This window comes from Paroedura picta, chromosome 1, assembly GCF_049243985.1.
Source record: "Paroedura picta isolate Pp20150507F chromosome 1, Ppicta_v3.0, whole genome shotgun sequence".
NCBI lineage: Eukaryota > Metazoa > Chordata > Lepidosauria > Squamata > Gekkonidae > Paroedura > Paroedura picta.
In genome coordinates, this window is record NC_135369.1 from 179,839,281 (window position 1) to 179,857,940 (window position 18,660).

Here is an 18,660-nt window from a genome sequence, read left to right on the forward strand (position 1 = left end):
TTCTTCTTCTTCTTCTTCTTCTTCTTCTCTTACCCTGGTGACATCCATATGATCCAGATAAATATATGAACGAAGCACGGACGAACCATTCTGAGCTGCCCTCAATTGTATTGTCGCTCATCTTGTCTCTTAACGTATTTACTGGCTTGCATCTAATGGAACCTTCGGGGTCTCTAGGAGAAATAATTTTAAAACATCAAAACTTGTTTTGAGAATAAGCAGGACACAAAGGAATCTATGAAGAAGAAATGCTTTAGATGTCTGACTTTGGGCAAAAAGAGAGGGTGGGGGGGGGAGGAAGCTCCACTATTGTGATGTGTCCCAAATAGTGTGTTTCTTCATTCTTTGTTGGGCTCCACATCTGTGTCTGAAGGGCAATTCCAATCGGTTGAAGGACGCACAAAGAAAAACGCCACTGTAGCCAATACATTGAAGGAAACATAAAGTAAAAAGCTTCTGCTGCTCAATTCTACAAAAAGGAACCCAAATGTTTACCTTTCGCCAGCATGATTAAGAAAAGGCTAATGTAAGCTTTCCTGCACAGTGAAGCGTGAAGCATGTATAATTTAATAACCCTGATAAATCTTAAAGCCAGGAGCATTTGGCTAACACATGACCCACTTTTTCAATCAATTGGAAATATTTACATAACTGTCTAATGGAGGCTTTCCGTTTCCTAGATAGAAAGAAAGGAACGAAGCCCATTTGGACAACATCCTGAATGGGATATATTGCCAAAGAGTCCCACAATAGCAGGGACATCACAGTGCTTCGGCACGCTCAGTCAGTGTGTGCATTGGAACAACGCAGGACTCTGCAACCAGAAGTAGAGATGGGGTGGCAATTTGGGGATCTTGGATGGGGTTGGCAGCTCTGGCTTGGGAAATTCCTGAAGATGTGGGGAAGGGGGGCAACTCAGTGGAGTTGTAATGGTTGGGAGTGATGTGATTCTATAGTGGGGATTTTATTTTGTAAGCCACCATGAGCCAGGTAGTCTGGGAGCAGTGGGCAAGAAATCTAAATATTATTTTATTATATTATATTTATAATAATATTATCTTTAATATATTTATAATAATATTATCTTTAATATATTATCTTTAACTGCTCCTGCGGAGCGGATTAAATAAAAGGGTAAGGCCACCTGGAGAGGAGTTAGGGCGGGCCCTGTCCGGGATAAAAATTCAGAGGGGCCAATCAGAAGCCGCGAAGCGGCTCCTGATTAGCCCCTCCGAGTGTCAATCCAGGGCCAGGCAGCCAATGGGGAGCTGCCCTGCGAAGGTTTCCCTGGAGACAGGGGCTTAGCGCCCATTTTATTTAGATATAAAATCGGCTTTATTTCTAGTAAGTATATATTTATAATAATAATGAAACTGCCCTTCCCTCCAAGTGAACTGGTCTCTCTGCTCTGGAGATCAGGAGTAGTTCCATGAAATATCCAGGCTTCACTTGGAGGATGGCAACTGTACTTAGGGTTGCCAGGCCCTATCAGGCCAGCTGGTGGGGAAAGGGGGAACTTACTTGGAACAGGGAGGGAAGAAGCCTTCCAAAAGGTGTCACCCAGAAGTGACGTTAGGGGTGATGCTCTGGTTTTTGAGCAGAACTCTATGGTAGAATTAGCTTCTTACCATAGAATTTTGCCCAAATACCAGTGTTGTCCCCCATGACATCACTGATGCCTCCATGACAGTTCCAGGTGACATAGAAATGGTGCTTTCTTTTCCAGGCTTCTAGCCTGTTTTTTCTTTGGGGGGGGGATTTCCTCTGCTTTCTCAAACCCCTGAAGCAATGGAAAAGTTGCCATTCTGGGGGATCCCCAGGCCCAAACTAGGGTCTAGTGACTCTTACTGTAACCTGGGAGCAACAGGTCATGGGACGGAAGTCAACTGAGGCCTAGTGGCCACACCTTGTTCATTGCATGAATCGATGAGTAGTAGTTGCCACTCCCTCAGTATGTGAAGAAATGTTAACATGTCAAAGCCAATAGTATGTTTGTTCTCTGTTTCAGACTCTTGTCTTCTCACATTCTGGTTTGGGGGCAAATGAATTCCCCCCCCCCCTTTAATTCACCTGATGCTCCCTTTCAATCATGGTCTTACTTGCTCCTTCATTTTCCCCATCAGCTCCTTTACAAAGCAACCATTTGCTCTAGAGCAAGGGTAGTCAACCTGTGGTCGTCCAGATGTCCACGGACTACAATTCCCATGACCCCCTGCCAGTGTTTGCTGGCATGGGCTCATGGGAATTGTAGTCCATGGACATCTGGAGGACTACAGGTTGACTACCCCTGCTATAGGGGATCTGATTTTTGTTGTCTGGAGATTAACTGGAAGACCACATTGCCAGCCCACACCTGGAGGTTGGCATCCCTATTGGAGTTGCTTTCTTTGTGAGAGAAGTGGGGTCTGAAAACTGAGACAAGATGTCCAGTGTTTTCAATTGACTGAAATAGTTGCTGTGTCATGTTGAGTTTTAGGGGAAAGAACGTGTTTGACTGATCTGGTCATTATTTGGTCACCCAGGAAGAAAGGCAGGATATAAAGCTTTCAAAATAAATGACATAAATGAAAACGGAATCTATGAAAATACTGTAAGCTGAAAACTTTGCGCCCCAAAAACATTTTAAAGCAATAGTTAAAGAAATATTTAAGGGGGGATTCATATCACACACAGCAGAAAACATATTATGCCAACAACAATCTTGCCGTGTTAGGAACCCTCCTTTAAAATGGACTACTTGAAAAGGTAAGGGTATCCCCTGTGCAAGCACCGGGTCATGCCTGACCCTTGGGGTGACGCCCTCCAGTGTTTTCAAGACAGACTCAATACGGAGTGGTTTGCCAGGGCCTTCCCCAGTCATTACCGTTTACCCCCCAGCAAGCTGGGTACTCATTTTACCGACCTCGGAAGGATGGAAGGCTGAGTCGACCTTGAGCCAGCTGCTGGGATTGAACTCCCAGCCTCATGGGCAGAGCTTTCAGACTACATGTCTGCTGCCTTACCACTCTGCGCCACAAGAGGCTCTTATGGACAACTTAGCCAACCTTTAATACAATGACCACATCTTTTTTTTTTAATTTAAATACTTTTTAATGGCATTCAGGATATAAGTAAGGGAAGGGTCAAACCTGCAGGAAGCCTGGTTTTGAATTGAGAATATAGAGGATTATCATTGAAACATGAGGAAAAACAAGAAGCAAAAACCTGAGGTAAATTATCACAAGAGCCCTGAATTCTCACAGAGCCTTGAATGGGGCTGGGTTTGCAGTTGCTGATTTACTGACTGAAAAAAAAAACTTGAGGATTATATGTTTGTTTTGTTTGTTGCTCTGCTTTCAGTGTAATGCTCAAGGGTGGAAGGGACCATTTTCACACTGTCCACAGGCAAATCCCAAACAATTTGCCATTTGGATATAAGGAAGCAGGCAAAAGGGTGCCAAAGAAAATTAGCTTCCCTCCAATCCCTCATCATTTCAGTTTCCAGAAGTGAAGTATGTGCAGGAAGTGTTGCTAATATATATCATTTTAAAAATTGGCATCCAATCAATGTGCAAAGTGTCAAACTGAAACCCTTTTTGGCCTTGTAGAGCAAGTAAACAAATGCACTGCTTGCTCTTTCTCACTCTTTCTAGGTGAGAGAAACTTCTGCCTTCCCTTGGGTCGCCTAGTTCTCTGAATATTCACCATACCTCAGTAGAAAATGGAGTCCAAAGTCTCTGAGGGTGGTCTGAATGTGACCCTCACGATCCGGCTCCTGATGCACGGCAAGGTGAGTGGGGCAGCCAGCGTTTCCTGGCAGTGGTCCTCTTGTTCGAACTGGTTCAAAACAAGTTGGCGCCTGGATACCCACACCTGTTCAGTTCTCTGAGAAGTGCATGACCCACAAACACCTGGGATTGCCACTTCATCAGATAGGAAGTCGGGAGCCTGGATCCAAGGCCATTTCTACAAGCAGGAGGCAGATGCTGCCGGCTGGCTTGCTTAGCGGGAGAGGTTCCTGACTAGGGCTGCCAGCTCTGGGTTCGGAAAGACCTGGAGACCTCCAGTCATTTTCCCCAGGAGAACTGGGGATCAGTTGTAATTCCAGGGGATCTCCAAGTCTCACCGGGAGTTTAGTAACTACACAACCTAGGGTTGTAAGCTCTGGGTTGTGACATACCTTGAGACTTTAAAGATGGAGCTGGGAGTGGGCAGGATTTGGGGAGGGGAAGGAGCTCAGTGGAGTATAATGCTAGGAAGTCCACCTTACAAAGCAGCCATTTCCTCCAGGAGAACGGATCTCTGTTGCCTGGAGATGAGTTGCAAAACCAAGGGATTGCCAGGTCCCACCTGGGGACTGTCATCCCTAGACATGGTTGCCTTTAGTGATCTCAGCGTTCGTTTGTTTTTAAGGTGTGGGGCTCAAGTTAGATTCTGACCGTGGTAGACAGGGTTAACAACTTCCAGGTGAGGAGATTTCCCAGAATTATAACTGACTACACAGATCAGTTACCCCTGCTTTGGAGATTGGACTCTATTACCCACTGAGGTAAACTCTGACCTCTTCAAGCTATCCCCCAAATCTCCAGGGTATTCCAAACCCAAAGCTGGCCATGCTGGCATCTATGGAGAGCAAAAAAAAAAAAAAAAAAAATCAGTATTCATAAGAAGGTCTCAGCTCAGACATCCTTCTGATGGGCCCAACCCCTGGGGAATGCCCAATGGAGCTTGATGGAGCCCCTTAGGACGGCCCCGGAGGATATCTTCAATGGTTGTCCACCTCTGGGTTGGGAAGTGCCTGTAGAATTTGGTGACAGAGCCAGGAGTAGGCAGGATTTGGGGAGGGAGCTCATTGGAGGATCATGCTAGGGAGCAGCCATTTTCTCCAAGGGAACTGTTCTCTGTCACATGGAGATGAGCTGTGAAATTGGGGGTTCCCAGGTCCCACCTGGAGACTGGCATCCCTATCTTCTGGTTTAATCGTAAAGAAACTGCATTTTCGCTCATGACCGACTAGAATGGCTCACTAGTTAAAACAGGCATGTCTTAAGCCGTGTGGTGAATATCTTTTGCTAAGGAACATTCTTACATTTACTTATTTCATCTCCATTTTTCTTTTAAAACAGGAAGTCGGAAGCATCATCGGCAAGGTAATTTCTTCAGTTATGCTTCTGAATCATTCAGTACTCTGATGGCCAAGGGCATCATCCGTCCCTTACTCTCTGTGAGCAGCAGGAGATGTGGGAGGGGATTCTGTCCTGCTCTTCCAACGATGTCTCTTTACCACATGGGCAACAGAGGAGGTGGAATGTAGCACATTCACAGGAAGGTTGTCAGCATCTAGCTGGAAAGTGGGAGAAAAATGGTCGCAACTTTGGAGAGGGAAGTTAATTATTTTTTAAAATATTTTTTTTAAGTGTGTTAAGTATATATGGTCATGTCGACCCCCTCCCCCAATGGCCAATGATGGTCCTGGAGGGTGCAGGAAGGGGAGGGGCCCTGGGTGGGCGTGGACACAGCTATGTAAGATCACACCCCTTCTGGGGTTTCTTGAAGCCTGAAGAATGTTTCAGGGGTTTCTCAATAGTCAAAAAGTCAAGAAAGGCTGTTCTAGGGTTTGCCATTTACTCTCTAAGGTGACCAGATTGTCCCACTTTTGGAGGGACATCTGGGGGTACCTGGTAAATTGTACTTATGTTGAAATTTATATATATAAAGACCCCCCCCCCCCGGTCAATGGTGTCCCGCTTTACCAATGTTAAAATCTGGTCACCTATTCCCCACTCCCCAAGTACACTGAGTGTTTTAGGCTACTCATGGACTTCCTTCCTACTTGCTCTCCCTTTAAATCACCTGACAAAATCCTGGACAGATCTCCACTAGGTTTATTTATTTATTTAACTTTATTATATGTTTATACTGCCCTCCCTTGCGGCCTAGGGCAGTTTACAGCATGAGTTCACAGCTTACAAACCGATTGTAATGTTGGTACAGTACAAAGAAGTTGGACTTGACATGCGTTGACATTAAAGGTAAAGGTAAAGGTATCCCCTGTGCAAGCACTGAGTCATGTCTGACCCTTGGGGTGACGCCCTCTAGCGTTTTCATGGCAGACTCAATACGGGGTGGTTTGCCAGTGCCTTCCCCAGTCATTACCGTTTACCCCCCAGCAGCAAGCTGGGTACTCATTTTACCGACCTCGGAAGGATGGAAGGCTGAGTCAACCTTGAGCCGGCTGCTGGGATCGAACTCCCAACCTCATGGGCAAAGCTTTCAGGCGGCTGCCTTACCACTCTGCGCCACAAGAGGCTCATAATGCGTTGACATTATGAACATTATAAACAGCATAAATGTTTAAACCATTAACTACATGACTGTATGTGTAACTGTTGTTTGATGGGCTAGCCAGACTAGATGTTGCCCTGTGCTTTGTCTGATGATGCCTGGTGATGGGGAGGGGGCTTCTGAAGGGGGTGTCTAGGTGATTGTGCTGTCTTCATTGGCCTTGGTGGATGAGCTCTGTTTTGCCGGCCCCACGGAATTGTGCTAGCTCTGGCAGTGGCTGGCATCCCTGCAGGAGTCTGGGGGAAGAGGCAGAAATGTGGGGAGCACTGTCAGAGTAATGGCATTACATCACTTAAGGGGAAACCCCAGAAGTGACATCATGGCACTCTAGGATTAGCTGGGAACTCTATGATAAAGGGAGGGTGGGAGGTCTGGCAATCCTAATTAACATGCTTCTCCTGTTCCCCGCTATATTCTCATAACAATCCTGTGAGAATGTGACTGACCCAAAGACACACCTTGCACTCTGTAAAGATTTGAACCGAGATTTCCTTGGGCCTAGTCGGGCATTCTACCCACCACACTAGTATGCTGACCATGTCTGCCTGTGGGATCCATCTAGAGAACTGGCTTTGATTCCCCATTCTTCCTCCACATACAGCCAGCTGAGTGACCTTGGACCAGTTGCAGTTCTCTTAGAGCTGTTCTGGCAGAGCAATTCTCTTAGAACTCTCCTTAGCCCCAACTATCTCACAGGGTTTCTGTTTTCAGCAAAGGAAGGAAAATTTGTTTGTATGTTGCTCTGGGACCCCTTTGAGTAGTGAAAAGTGGAGTATTAAAAACCAGCTCTTTTTCTTCCACCCCCAAAACCTCCAGATATTTTCTAACCCAAAGTTGGCAACCCTAATTGAAGTTGGCAGAACAGACAGCAGGCAACCCCCCGCCCCCAATCCTGAAACACATGAGGACTAAATTTGAATTGGAAATAAAATCAGTTTTCTTTAAATAAAATATATTCTCACATCTCTCCGTAACACTGGCAGTCAAAGAACAAGATGTCTAAAAGATATCAGTCTTTCTTAACCTGAACAAGACAAATGTATGCTAAGAATCTCAATATTATCTTTTGGAAAAGCATGATGAAAATCCTAATCAGTTCTGTTGGAAAATGATGTTTTGTCTCTTTTCAGAAAGGAGAAACTGTGAAAAAGATGCGCGAAGAGGTGAGCATGGTTGATTCTACAAAACATTGTGGAGATATTCTTTCCACAGGTTTCAAAAGCAGAATTTCCCTCCCTGCACCCTCCTTATAATACTAAAGATGCCAGTCTCCAGATGAAGCCTGTGAAAATCTCGTGAGAGGCAAAACATAGAAAACAGACATTAGATAACATAGTTTATTCCGACCAAAAATCAACTTTTGAGAAGACTTTTTGTTCAGAATAAACTATGTTATATGTAATCTATTTTTTGCCTCTCGTGGGATTTTTCTCAAGCTTCACTACCGGGTGGCCAAATATTTTCTTTAGTCTTCAGAGGATCCTCTGGAATTACAGGTCATCTCCAGACTAAAGAGACCAGTTCCTCTGGGGAAAATGGCGGCTTTGGATGGTGGACTCCATAACATTATGCTTCCCACACACTTCTGGCTCCACCACCAAAGCCTCCAGGTATATTTCCCAACTCAGAGCTAGCAACCCTATGCACAGCAGAACTGCTACCTTAAATGCAGGTATGTGGACCCAGTGCAATTATTTCTGTTATAAAAAGATCAGACTAGATCAGGATTGCCCAACCACGAAGTCTAAACTTAGCTGGAAGGGGATGCAGCAGCTGAGAAGAATCAAAGGTTATCTAGGCCTCAATCCTGTGGATATGTGTTGCTAACAGCAACACCTGCCCCCATTACAAGGTGCCTTTCCCTAATGCATTATCCCTGTGTATGGGGTGCTCTTAGGCTCCTGGCCCCCAGCAGGAGACGTGGGGGGTGGGGTGCAGCCACAACATGGCTGCCACAAAATGGCTGCCAATGGGGATGGAGCCAGCCACAAAATGGCTGCTTTGGCTTACCTTCAGATACATCGTGAAGGTGCTCGTGCTTTGGCTCTTGCCGAAGCCAGCTTTCGAAAAATCTGCATATCAAGTTTTCAGCAGCCAATCAAAAACCTTGCTGTGCCAAAGCCTCAACTGGGCCCACCCCCTTTCTAAAAGCGCTTGGCAGGCAGCAGCAAAGGTCTCAGTGGAAACCTGAGCTACGTATGGCATAATTACACCTAAAAACCTGATAGAAATAATTAGGCCGGCGACATTTCAAAAGAATTAATCAAAAATGTGGAACAGTATAAACGTGGCTTCTGTGGGTCTGACGTAGGTTTTCCATTGCAGAGTGGCGCACGAATCAATATCTCCGAGGGAAATTGTCCAGAGAGGATTGTGACCATTACTGGCCCCACCGATGCCATCTTCAAGGCTTTCGCCATGATCGCTTACAAATTTGAAGAGGTGAGGAAATCTGTCATTTCCCAGGAAGTTAACTGCTTAGCTCTGCCTTTTCCAGCCTTTTGACTGTGGAGGGACCCTGAACGGTTCCACGTAGCCGTGTGGAAATGAAATGGGCGCACCTTCCAAACAAGGCGTATGATCAAAGGGTAGCAGGCACTATGCTGGCAGCTAGACGAAAATCTACTAATCGTATTTACGAATGCTCCTGAAGAGTTTTTCCATGTGGGCCCCTTTTCCCACCCTCCCCTATGAGATTTTCATTGTATAATATAAAAAGGCAATTGGCCTCAACCAGAGACAGGGCCTTCTCAGCCCTGGGGCCAGCCTGGTGGATTACTCTTCCGAGGAAGATCAGGGTTCATTGGGACTTAAAACAGTTCTCAGGGTCTCACAAGCTGGCCTCGCTTCTTAAAAGCACTTGAACAAAGAATGCTTGGACACAGGAGCAACTGAATATACGCTCTATGACTATACTAACAAAGCATTTTATTCCGATTCCTCTGTGCTACAGAAAGAGCAATGAACTTCGGATGGTTTTAAATGTAAATTATTTGTTTTAAATGTTTTACTTTGTTTTAACTGTCCATTATAAATCGTTCATGAGTCACCCTGAGCCTCCAGGGAAGGACAGCATATCAATTTAAGAAATAAATAAACAATAATGATAATAATTTTATTTAGACCCTTCCCCAGAGGCCCAGAGTGGGCTATAAATTATCATTGTTGTTGTTGTTAACTGTTTTCAGATAGGCAGAAAGAAGATGATTCTGTTCACTTGCCAACTTGGCGCTCTCATGATGCTGCGAAAATCCCTGCTACATTTTATTAATGGGAGCCTTTCTCTCTCTCTCTCTCTCCAAAGGATATAATCAACTCTATGAGCAACAGTACGGCTACCAGCAAGCCACCCGTAACGCTGAGGTTGGTGGTGCCAGCCAGCCAATGTGGGTCCCTGATTGGCAAAGGAGGCTCCAAGATTAAGGAAATCAGGGAGGTGAGGGCTGCCGCTTTCTTCCTGATAGGTTTTCTTTAAGGCCAGGTGTAAAGGCTGCTTGTGCACATTCTCTTGCTACTTAAACGGTACGGAGACTTACATAGATTTATATAGTAAATAAGGGAGAGCCTGAAGTAGTCTTTGAGAGGAAAAAGAACAAGTGTTTGGACACAACCCTCGGGCTTTAATCCTGCCTTTCTCAGCTTTTTTACTCTTGAGAAACCCCTGAAACATCCTTCAGGCTTCGAGATACCTCACAAGTGGCAGAATATGGTTGGGAATCATAGCTGTTCACAGGCCCACTCAGGGCCACTCCCCTTCTCACCCCCTCCAGGCCTGTCATTGGCCATTTTGGGAGGGGAGCGGAGGTCGACATGACCATATCTTTAAACCGCCCGTGGCGCCATGGGTGCCACGGACTATATAATTCGGTAAGGGGTCTGGAGGTGGGATTAGTCCGTGATGAGGAAGGGTCCGAATTGGACCCTTCCTCATGACAGACAATCGGAGGGACCAATCGGCAGGCGCAAAGCGCCTGCCGATTGGTCCCTCCGATTCCCAGCTCCAGCGACTGCGAGCCGCGCGCAGCGCGGCTCGCAGTTCCTCCTGACCTGACGCGGCGAGAGGCGCAAAGCGCCTCTCGCCGCGTCAGGCCGCCGACCCAGGGAGCCCCCGGCAGTCGCGCGAAGCGCGGCTGCCGGGGGTTCCCTGCCTGGCGGGCTGATGCCGCCGCGCCCCTGCCTGCCGTTCCCCCGCCGCCGCCGCCGCCCGGCTCTCCCCGCCCCGCCGCTGCCGCCACCGAGGGCCCGGGCCCGCTGGCCAGCAGGGGCAGGAGCGGCGGCGGCGGCAGACAAGCGGCGGCCGAAGGGGACGCGCAGGCGGCCGGCAGGAGCAGCAGGAGGTGTTGGACCCTCGGAACAGCCTGCCAGAAGCTCGCCGCCGCCGCTGAAGGAGCCGCAGACCACCACGCCGAAGAACAATGTAAGGTCCTAGCGCCCGCTGCATTCCCCTGCAGCGGGCTTGATTACTAGTATGGTCATAAAGGTAAAGGTAAAGGTATCCGTTGTGCAAGCACCGAGTCATGTCTGACCCTTGGGGTGACGCCCTCCAGCGTTTTCATGGCAGACTCAATACGGGGTGGTTTGCCAGTGCCTTCCCCAGTCATTACCGTTTACCCCCCAGCAAGCTGGGTACTCATTTTACCGACCTCGGAAGGATGGAAGGCTGAGTCGACCTTGAGCCGGCTGCTGGGATTGAACTCCCAGCCTCATGGACAAAGCTTTCAGACAGCTGCCTTACCACTCTGCGGCACAAGAGGCTCTATATATGGTCATAGCACCTCATAAATGTTTAACAGATTTTTAAAATATTTTAAACGTTAATTCCCATCTATTCTGGAAACCCTTCCAGGGCCGTCAAGAAACCCCAGGGTTTCACAAAACCCTGGTTGAGAAAGCCTGTTTTAATCCATAAGGCAGCTGGAATACATTTCAACCCAAAGGGGGGGGGGGAATGTGAATCATTCTGTTGGTTTAGCATGCTCTGGACGGCCCAGGCTAGGCCGATCTTGTCAGATCTCAGAAGCTAAGAAGGGTTGGCCCTGGTTAGAGAGCCAGTTTGGTGTAGTGGTTAAGAGCAGTTAAGAGAACTCAGCCAGCTGAGTGACCTTGAACCACTCACTGTTCCCTTAGACGCAGGGGTAGTCAAACTGCGGCCCTCCAGATGTCCATGGACTACAATTCCCAGGAGCCCCTGCCAGCGAACGCTGGCAGGTGCTCATGGGGATTGTAGTCCATAGACATCTGGAGGGCTGCAGTTTGACTACCCCTGCCTTAGAGTACTCTCAGCCTCACCTACCTCACAGGGTGTCTGTTGTGAGGAGAGGAAAGGGAACGTGATTTTAAGCCACTTTGTGACTCCTTTGGCTAGTAAAATGCCTCCCTGCTTGGGCGGAAGACCACCAAGGATGTCCAGGGTTGCTATGGAGAGCCAGAACTATTGAACATTTCTAGCCTTGGAAAAACCTACAGCAGGCTTTCTCAACTAGGGTTTCATGAACCCCTGGAGTTTCTTGATGGCCAGGAAGGGTTTCCTGAATGGGTCGGAGTTAATTCATTTTAAATCTATTTTTTAGAAATCGTTAAACATTTATCGGGTGATATGGCCATATATGGTCATGTCAACCCCCCTCCCCAAATGGTGATTAATGGGCCTGGAGGGGCGGAAGGGGAGGGCCCCTCGGTGGGCGTGTGCACAGCTGTGCTTCCCAGCCATATTCTGCCCGATTGTGCCACTTCTGGGGTTTCTCAAAGCCTGCAGAATGTTTCAGGGGTTTCTCCACAGTAAAAAAGTCAAGAAAGGCTGCCCTACATAATTGACATAATTTGGCTGCGACTTGACAGCGCTTTCAGTCAAGATACAAATTCCTATATATAGAAGCGGATTCTGTTTTGCTGGCAAAGAGCAGTATAGGCATGAAATATCATATAAAGTGTAGATCTCTGCCTGCTAAGCTGGGTTCTCAGCATTACTGAAGTGTTTGACTTTTGGGCTGAAATATCTGATGAAAAAAGTGCTGCGTGTTTGTGGCAGAGCAGAGAGACACGGCAGTATGAGTCCCAATGGTTGTCTTCACACTGTGTCAAACAGTATGTTAAAGCTTCTGGCAAGGGGAAACCAGGGCCTAGTCTGCACACAAGAGATAATGCACTTTCAATGCACTTTAGAAGTAAATTTTCCTGTTCCGCACAGGAAAATACAGCCGCGAAAGCACATTGAAAGTGCATTATCTACTGTATGCAGACTAGGCCCTGGTGACTGATGATTTTTGCCTCCCCTGTGCAATTGGCTGAAAAACGGGGATAATCATTGAGTGGAGTGGGCAGCAGGATCGCCTCCCATAGGCACTCCATGGAAATGCACCATACATGATAAGGTCTTCTGCACAGTTAGAACTGCCCAGGTCATCCCCCCAGCCACTGATGGGATTTGGAGGGGGGTAGGTTTGTCAGCTCCAGTTGGGGAAACTTCTGGAAATTTGAGGATGGAGCCTGAGGACAACAGGGAGCTCAGTGGAGTGCAGTGCTGCAGAGACTACCCTCCAAAGTATCCATTTTCTCCAGGGTGTTGGGACTTTTGGACCTGGCTTGGTCCTGAGCCCCTCCAGACTCACAGCACTTTGAGCTTTAAAAGAGAGTAATCTTTACTGAGAAAGATTATTTACAAAATATATCATATTCATCTGCTTCAGTCGCCTTACTGAAACGCAGTACAAAAACTTCAAAGAGCAGTTACAAAAGCAGCACATTGCAAGCCTCTATGTCTAGGCTGCAAACAGACTACATGCCCACACATCAGCAGATGAAGAGAGCAGAGAGCCTAACGGAGGCTACTTACTACTTGCTTCAGAGAGTTTCTTCTTCCTAACGAAGGAGGAAATGAGCAGTGACCAGCTCAAACAACGGGAGCTCTTGGACCATGTGCTAGGGTTTTTCCACTGCTCACAGCTGCAATCCCAGCACTGACCACCTTGCACCACTAGTGAACACACAGGTCCAGCTCAGCTGCTTAAACAGCTTAACAACAACCCTTCAAGAGTGACTCCACCAAATTACTTGCTGATAGCAATTCTAACCCTGGGAAACTGATGTCTGTAGTGTGGAGATGAGCAGTAATTCAGGGGGATCTTCAGGTTCCACATGGAAGTTGGCATACCTATACACAGGGGTGACATGTGGTATTGTGCGGATTGTAAGCACAAGTGTGGAGGGCAAGACTGGCAGATTCCTGCTGGTACGATCTTAACCCTTCCTCCCTGGGTTGATTATCCCTCCAGTTCCCATAACCTGCAGGGCGTTAGAGTGTTTTGGGGGATCTCCATTCACGGTTTTTCTTTTCTTTTCTTTATTCCTTTTTTTCTTTCTGCAGTCAACAGGTGCCCAAGTTCAGGTGGCGGGGGACATGCTGCCCAACTCCACAGAGAGGGCAGTGACCATCTCGGGAACCCCCGACGCAATTATCCAGTGTGTCAAACAGATCTGTGTGGTGATGCTGGAGGTACAGTCTGTAACGACGGGGGTAAAGTATACAGAATCAAACCATACCAACTCCAAGCCTGGGCAGGCTGCCGTTTCTTGCCGTTCGCGATGGGATTATTATTTGATCACGTCAGAGGATCTTGCCTTCTAAAGCTCTCAACTGCTGGTGGTTTAACATGTCCTCGGATGACGGGAATGACAGGGTGACACTGAAAAGATGTAAAGTAAGATAGTCAGGTCCTGATGAAGACAAAAGAGACAGAACCGGCAGAGGGGGGAACGTTTTTTTCATGGCACCCAAAGGACAGTGAGGAAAATGGAGGGTATTGAGGGGGCAGATGGAGACAGGATGTGGGGAATCAGAAAATACTTAGTGCCTTTTATGTTAAACTGAAGTCATTGGTAAGATACTGTTAGAGGTGGGGAATTATTGAATAACCTCAGCATTCAAGAGCTAGTGCGGTGTACCGGTTAAGAGTAGCAGCTTCTAATCTGGCAAGCTGGGTTTGATTCCCCACTCCTTTGCCTGCAGCCAGCTGGGTGACCTTGGGCTCGTCACAACACTGATAGTGCTGTTCTAAGCAATCCTGTCAGAGCTCTCTCAGCCTCACCTGCCTCACAGGGTGTCTGTTGTAGGAAAAGGAAGGAAAGGCTCTTGTAAGCTGTTTTGAGACACATGAGGCCTGCTGAGTGACCTTGAGTCAGTCACACTTCTGTTAGAACTGTTTTCACAGACCTGTGAGAGCTCTCTCAGCCCCACTTAGCTCACAGAGTGTCTGTTGTGGGGAGAGGAAGGAATGGCGATTGTAACCCACTTTGAGACTCTGGACAGTGAAAAGCGGAGTATAAAAACTGGATCTTCTTCCTAGGTTTGTAACCAAATCAAAACATATTCTTCATCCCTACCAGATACTTCAAACATTACTATTGTCCATGGTTTCCATCTACCTTGAGGGCTTTCAGAGAATAGATCAGAGAATAGATTTTCAGAGAGCCAGTGTGGTGTAGTGGTTAAGAGCGGTGGTTTCTAATCTGGCGAGCTGGGTTTGATTCCCCATGCAGCCAGCTGGCTGACCTTGGGCTACTCACAGTCCTGATAGTGCTGTTCTGACCGAGCAGTGCTGTCAGGGCACTCTCAGCCCCACCTCCCTCACAGGGTGTCTGTTGTGGAAAGAGGACGGGAAGGCGCTTGTAAGCCGCTTTGAGACTCCTTTGGGCAGAGATAAGCAGCATATAAGAACCAACTCTTCTGCTTCTTCAGTAATCTCAGGGCTCTCTCAGCCTCACCTCCCTCACAGGGTGTTTGTTGAGGGGAGAGGAAAGGGAAGGCAATTGTAAGCTGCTTTGAGACTCCTTCAGGGAGTGAAATGCGCAGTATAAAACCCAACTCTTCTTCTTCATGAAAGCCTCTGCTGCATCACTGAGTGTAGCTTCATTAAACCCTAGAGACGGTTTTCAGAAGGTGCTGGCCCTTGTTGCAGCTGTGCCATTTGGTTTGGTGAGGGAAATCAGGAAGCAGCTGACCCAGATAATGGTGGTTGACCTGGAGCTGACGAGTGGGTCTCAACAGAAGCGGGAGACGGGATCCACTCTGACAGAGATGGAGGTCTGGTAGCGGGAAGCCAGGAAGCCGCCTGAAGAAACCGGGAACCCCTTCGAGTCAACTGGCTGCCTTACTAACAAAAACGAAATCATGCTAGTTTGGCAACGCATCAATAAACCTTTCGGCTACTAAGGTCTTAACAGCTGCATAGTCGGAGTCAGGCCTACCTTGCACAGTTGTTGTAAGGACAACTGAAATGCCTAGTAAGGCCAGGATCATTTCTCCCCCTGGCTGATTATTGCGCAACTCTCTGGTCTCAGACTAGGGCTTATTCTGCACATAATAGATAATGCACTTTCAATGCACTTTAGAAGTAGATTTTCCTGATCTGCACAGGAAAATTCAGCTGCCAAAGCACATTGAAAGTGCATTATCCTATGTGTGCGGAAACTTTGAGATTTCAAATCTAGCATGAAATCCGCGTGCTGCATGCCCGACGTGCCGTTTCTGTCTTTGGTTGTCTAACTCTCTTGCTGCTCCTGTTTCAGGGACGTTGGTCTAATATTCTCTCTCCCTCTCCTTGTCCCTTTTCCTAGTCCCCACCCAAAGGTGCCACCATCCCCTATCGCCCAAAGCCCGCCTCCACCCCTGTCATTTTTGCAGGTGGTCAGGTAAGAGCCGACCCGCTTGCGGCCTCCACTGCCAACCTCAGCCTTTTACTGCAGCACCAGCCACTGCCTGTTAGTACACACAGGTTTTCTCGTCTTCTTCTCACTTGCATGGTGTCACCCCGATTCATCTTGTTCCTAAGCAAATGGACCCAAAGCTCTTGGCCCCCAGAAAGGACTGAGGGGCAGCTGCTCCTGCCATTGGTTATACGGCACAGTAGCCTTCGCTTGCAGCCGACAGTCCCGAGGCTAAGAGGACTGACAGCAAAGTTCAACTCAAATGCTATTCTCCTCCTCGGTGCAGCACAAGGAGCATGGTTGCATCTTCCGGATCTGCCCATGAGGCACGCCCAGCTTGCTAGACGAGCCTTTCTCAACTTTTTCACCATTGAGAAACCCCTGAAACATTCCTCAGGCTTTGAGAAACCCCAGAAGTAGCACAATCATACAGAATATGGTTGGGAAACAGAGCTGTGGATACGCCCTCCCAATGCCCCTCCCTTTCCCACCTTCTCCAGGCCCATCATTGGCCATTTGGGGGGGAGGGGTGGGTTAACATGACCATATATGATCATATCACACAATAAATGATTAACAATTTTTAAAAAATATATGAAAATTAATTAATTCCAACCTATTTAGGAAACCCTTCCAGGGCCTTCAAAACCCCCAGAATTTCATGACACCCTGGCTGAGAAAGCCTGCACTAGACAGCAACACCACTAAAATTTTGTTCACAGATATAATAATAGTAATAGTAATAGTAATAGTAGTAGTAGTAGTAGTAGTAGTAGTAGTAGTAGTAGTAGTAGTAATAGTAATAGTAATAGTAATAGTAATAGTGATAGTAATAGTAATAGTAATAGTAATACATTTATTGACATACAGCAAGGATAAAACATATACAACTGAACAGGATGCATATAAAATTAATTTTAAAATATCTTAGTTGTAGCTCAAGATACGATAATTAAAAAGTATGTACAGTGTGGTTTCAACGGAATTATCATTTAAAAGGAACTGAGTATAGCATCATTGTTTGTTAACCCACAAGAAGACAATAGGGGAAGGAGATGTTTGCTACCAAGGCTCACATGGAGCGGACAGTCCAGAATTATATGTAGGGTTGAATCAGAAAAACTGGCAGAGCATGGGCAGTCTCCTTGGAATATGCCTGTATCGCCTGCTAAAATGTTTGAGGGAAGTGCCCTCATTCTTGCCAGGATAAAGGCTCTCTGAAGAGATGGATTAACAAGATTGTAAAAATATTTTCAGATTAAACCCATTTTCCCAGGGTTTAGTTGAATGCCCAAGGCAGCTGGGGAACCGACATATGGTTGTGAAGAGAACATTTTTGACTGCTGGAGATCAAATAGTCTTTGTTTCAAAGTATTACGGATCTTGAACTCATTGAACATCAGAAAGAGGTCAATTGAGAATCCCAGCTGAGCAATCTTTGATTCAATAATGAGAAACCATGAGCTACATTGAGGGTCTGACTTTTAAAAAGCAATTAAACTACTTGATTCAGATTGGAAAAATATTTTGAGCCAAAATCCGAAAATAATCATCTAGGTCTTGGTTTCTAAATGTTGGCCCAACTCAGCACATAACATGGAGTAAGACATGCATTTGGGCACACCAAGAGTTTGGCAAAAATAGGCACCTTGGATCCCTTCTGTGTTATCATTAAAAGATTTTTATCCAATAACATAAAACAGCTGGGCTAGAGTTTTAGCTTCGAAAATTCTTCTAGTTGCAGGTACATATTGGTTGCCTTACAAATAAAAGTGTAATCTGTGCTGGTGAGCACTTAGCTAGATTTATGGAGCACTCAAGGTGAATTGACAATCTTATAATTAAATGCGATGCCTAAATAAAAATAAATTTAGCTTTGTCAATTGTTGTGTCCCCCAAAACCCATTTCTTTGACTTCCAAATCTTAGAGAAAATAAAAACCTTCGATTTCAAATAGTTAATCAATGAGGAATTGTTTTGGCAATATGAATAGAAACAGTCAATAGATCTCAAGCGACCAACTCTTGAATAAGAGAGAATGGCTGTGTCATCCACATATAATAGTAAGGATGTTGGATGGGAATCCACCTTCAGAGGATGCCCATTAAAATTCTAGGCCAAATTGGACAAATACAAATTAAAATGACATGGTACAAGAATGCATCCCCGTTTCACACCATTGGTGACTGGCAATTTGGCAGCCAGGTGGCCCTGGAAAGAGTATTTAACTTGACACAAAGTGCCGGTATGAAGTTTCATAAGGTGGAATAATAAATGTGGGTCAATATTAGAACACTTCAGTTTTCCCCATAATGCCTCCCTTGGGATGCAGTCAAAGGCATTTTTCAAATCCATGAATTCTACATATAGTTTTTAGTTCCAAGGTTCATATATATTTTTTGTTAGAGAAGACAGAAGCAAACAGTAATCCAAAGTAGATTTCCCTTTGGTAAATTCAGTTTGTTCTGGACCAATAATTCCAGAAGAATGTATCCACAAAGTAAGATGTCATTCAAGATGTTTGGCATAAAGTTTACCAACTATGGAGAGTAGACTAATTGGGCAGAAATGTTCATGCAGATTCGGATTGTCTTTTTTGAAGATTGGATTAATGAATGAATTAAGCCATGAGTC

General features: G+C 46.3%; 1 protein-coding gene across 22 annotated transcripts in view; it reads left to right on the forward strand.

Moving 5' to 3' along the window:
• PCBP3 (poly(rC) binding protein 3) overlaps window positions 1–18,660 on the forward strand; it is a 91,883-nt gene that overhangs the window by 32,840 nt on the left and 40,383 nt on the right. For 8 of the 22 annotated variants that reach the window (XM_077313966.1, XM_077313983.1, XM_077313829.1 and 5 more), the window contains exons 2-8: window positions 3,633–3,769; window positions 5,106–5,129; window positions 7,455–7,487; window positions 8,650–8,766; window positions 9,629–9,760; window positions 13,688–13,837; window positions 15,937–16,080. In XM_077313966.1, the coding sequence (XP_077170081.1) occupies window positions 3,701–3,769; window positions 5,106–5,129; window positions 7,455–7,487; window positions 8,650–8,766; window positions 9,629–9,760; window positions 13,688–13,837; window positions 15,937–16,080 (669 nt within the window). In that variant the 5' untranslated portion in view covers window positions 3,633–3,700. The remainder of the gene's footprint in view (window positions 1–3,632; window positions 3,770–5,105; window positions 5,130–7,454; window positions 7,488–8,649; window positions 8,767–9,628; window positions 9,761–13,687; window positions 13,838–15,936; window positions 16,081–18,660) is intronic. The other 14 variants (XM_077313837.1, XM_077313890.1, XM_077313846.1 and 11 more) reach the window with 4 other exon arrangements.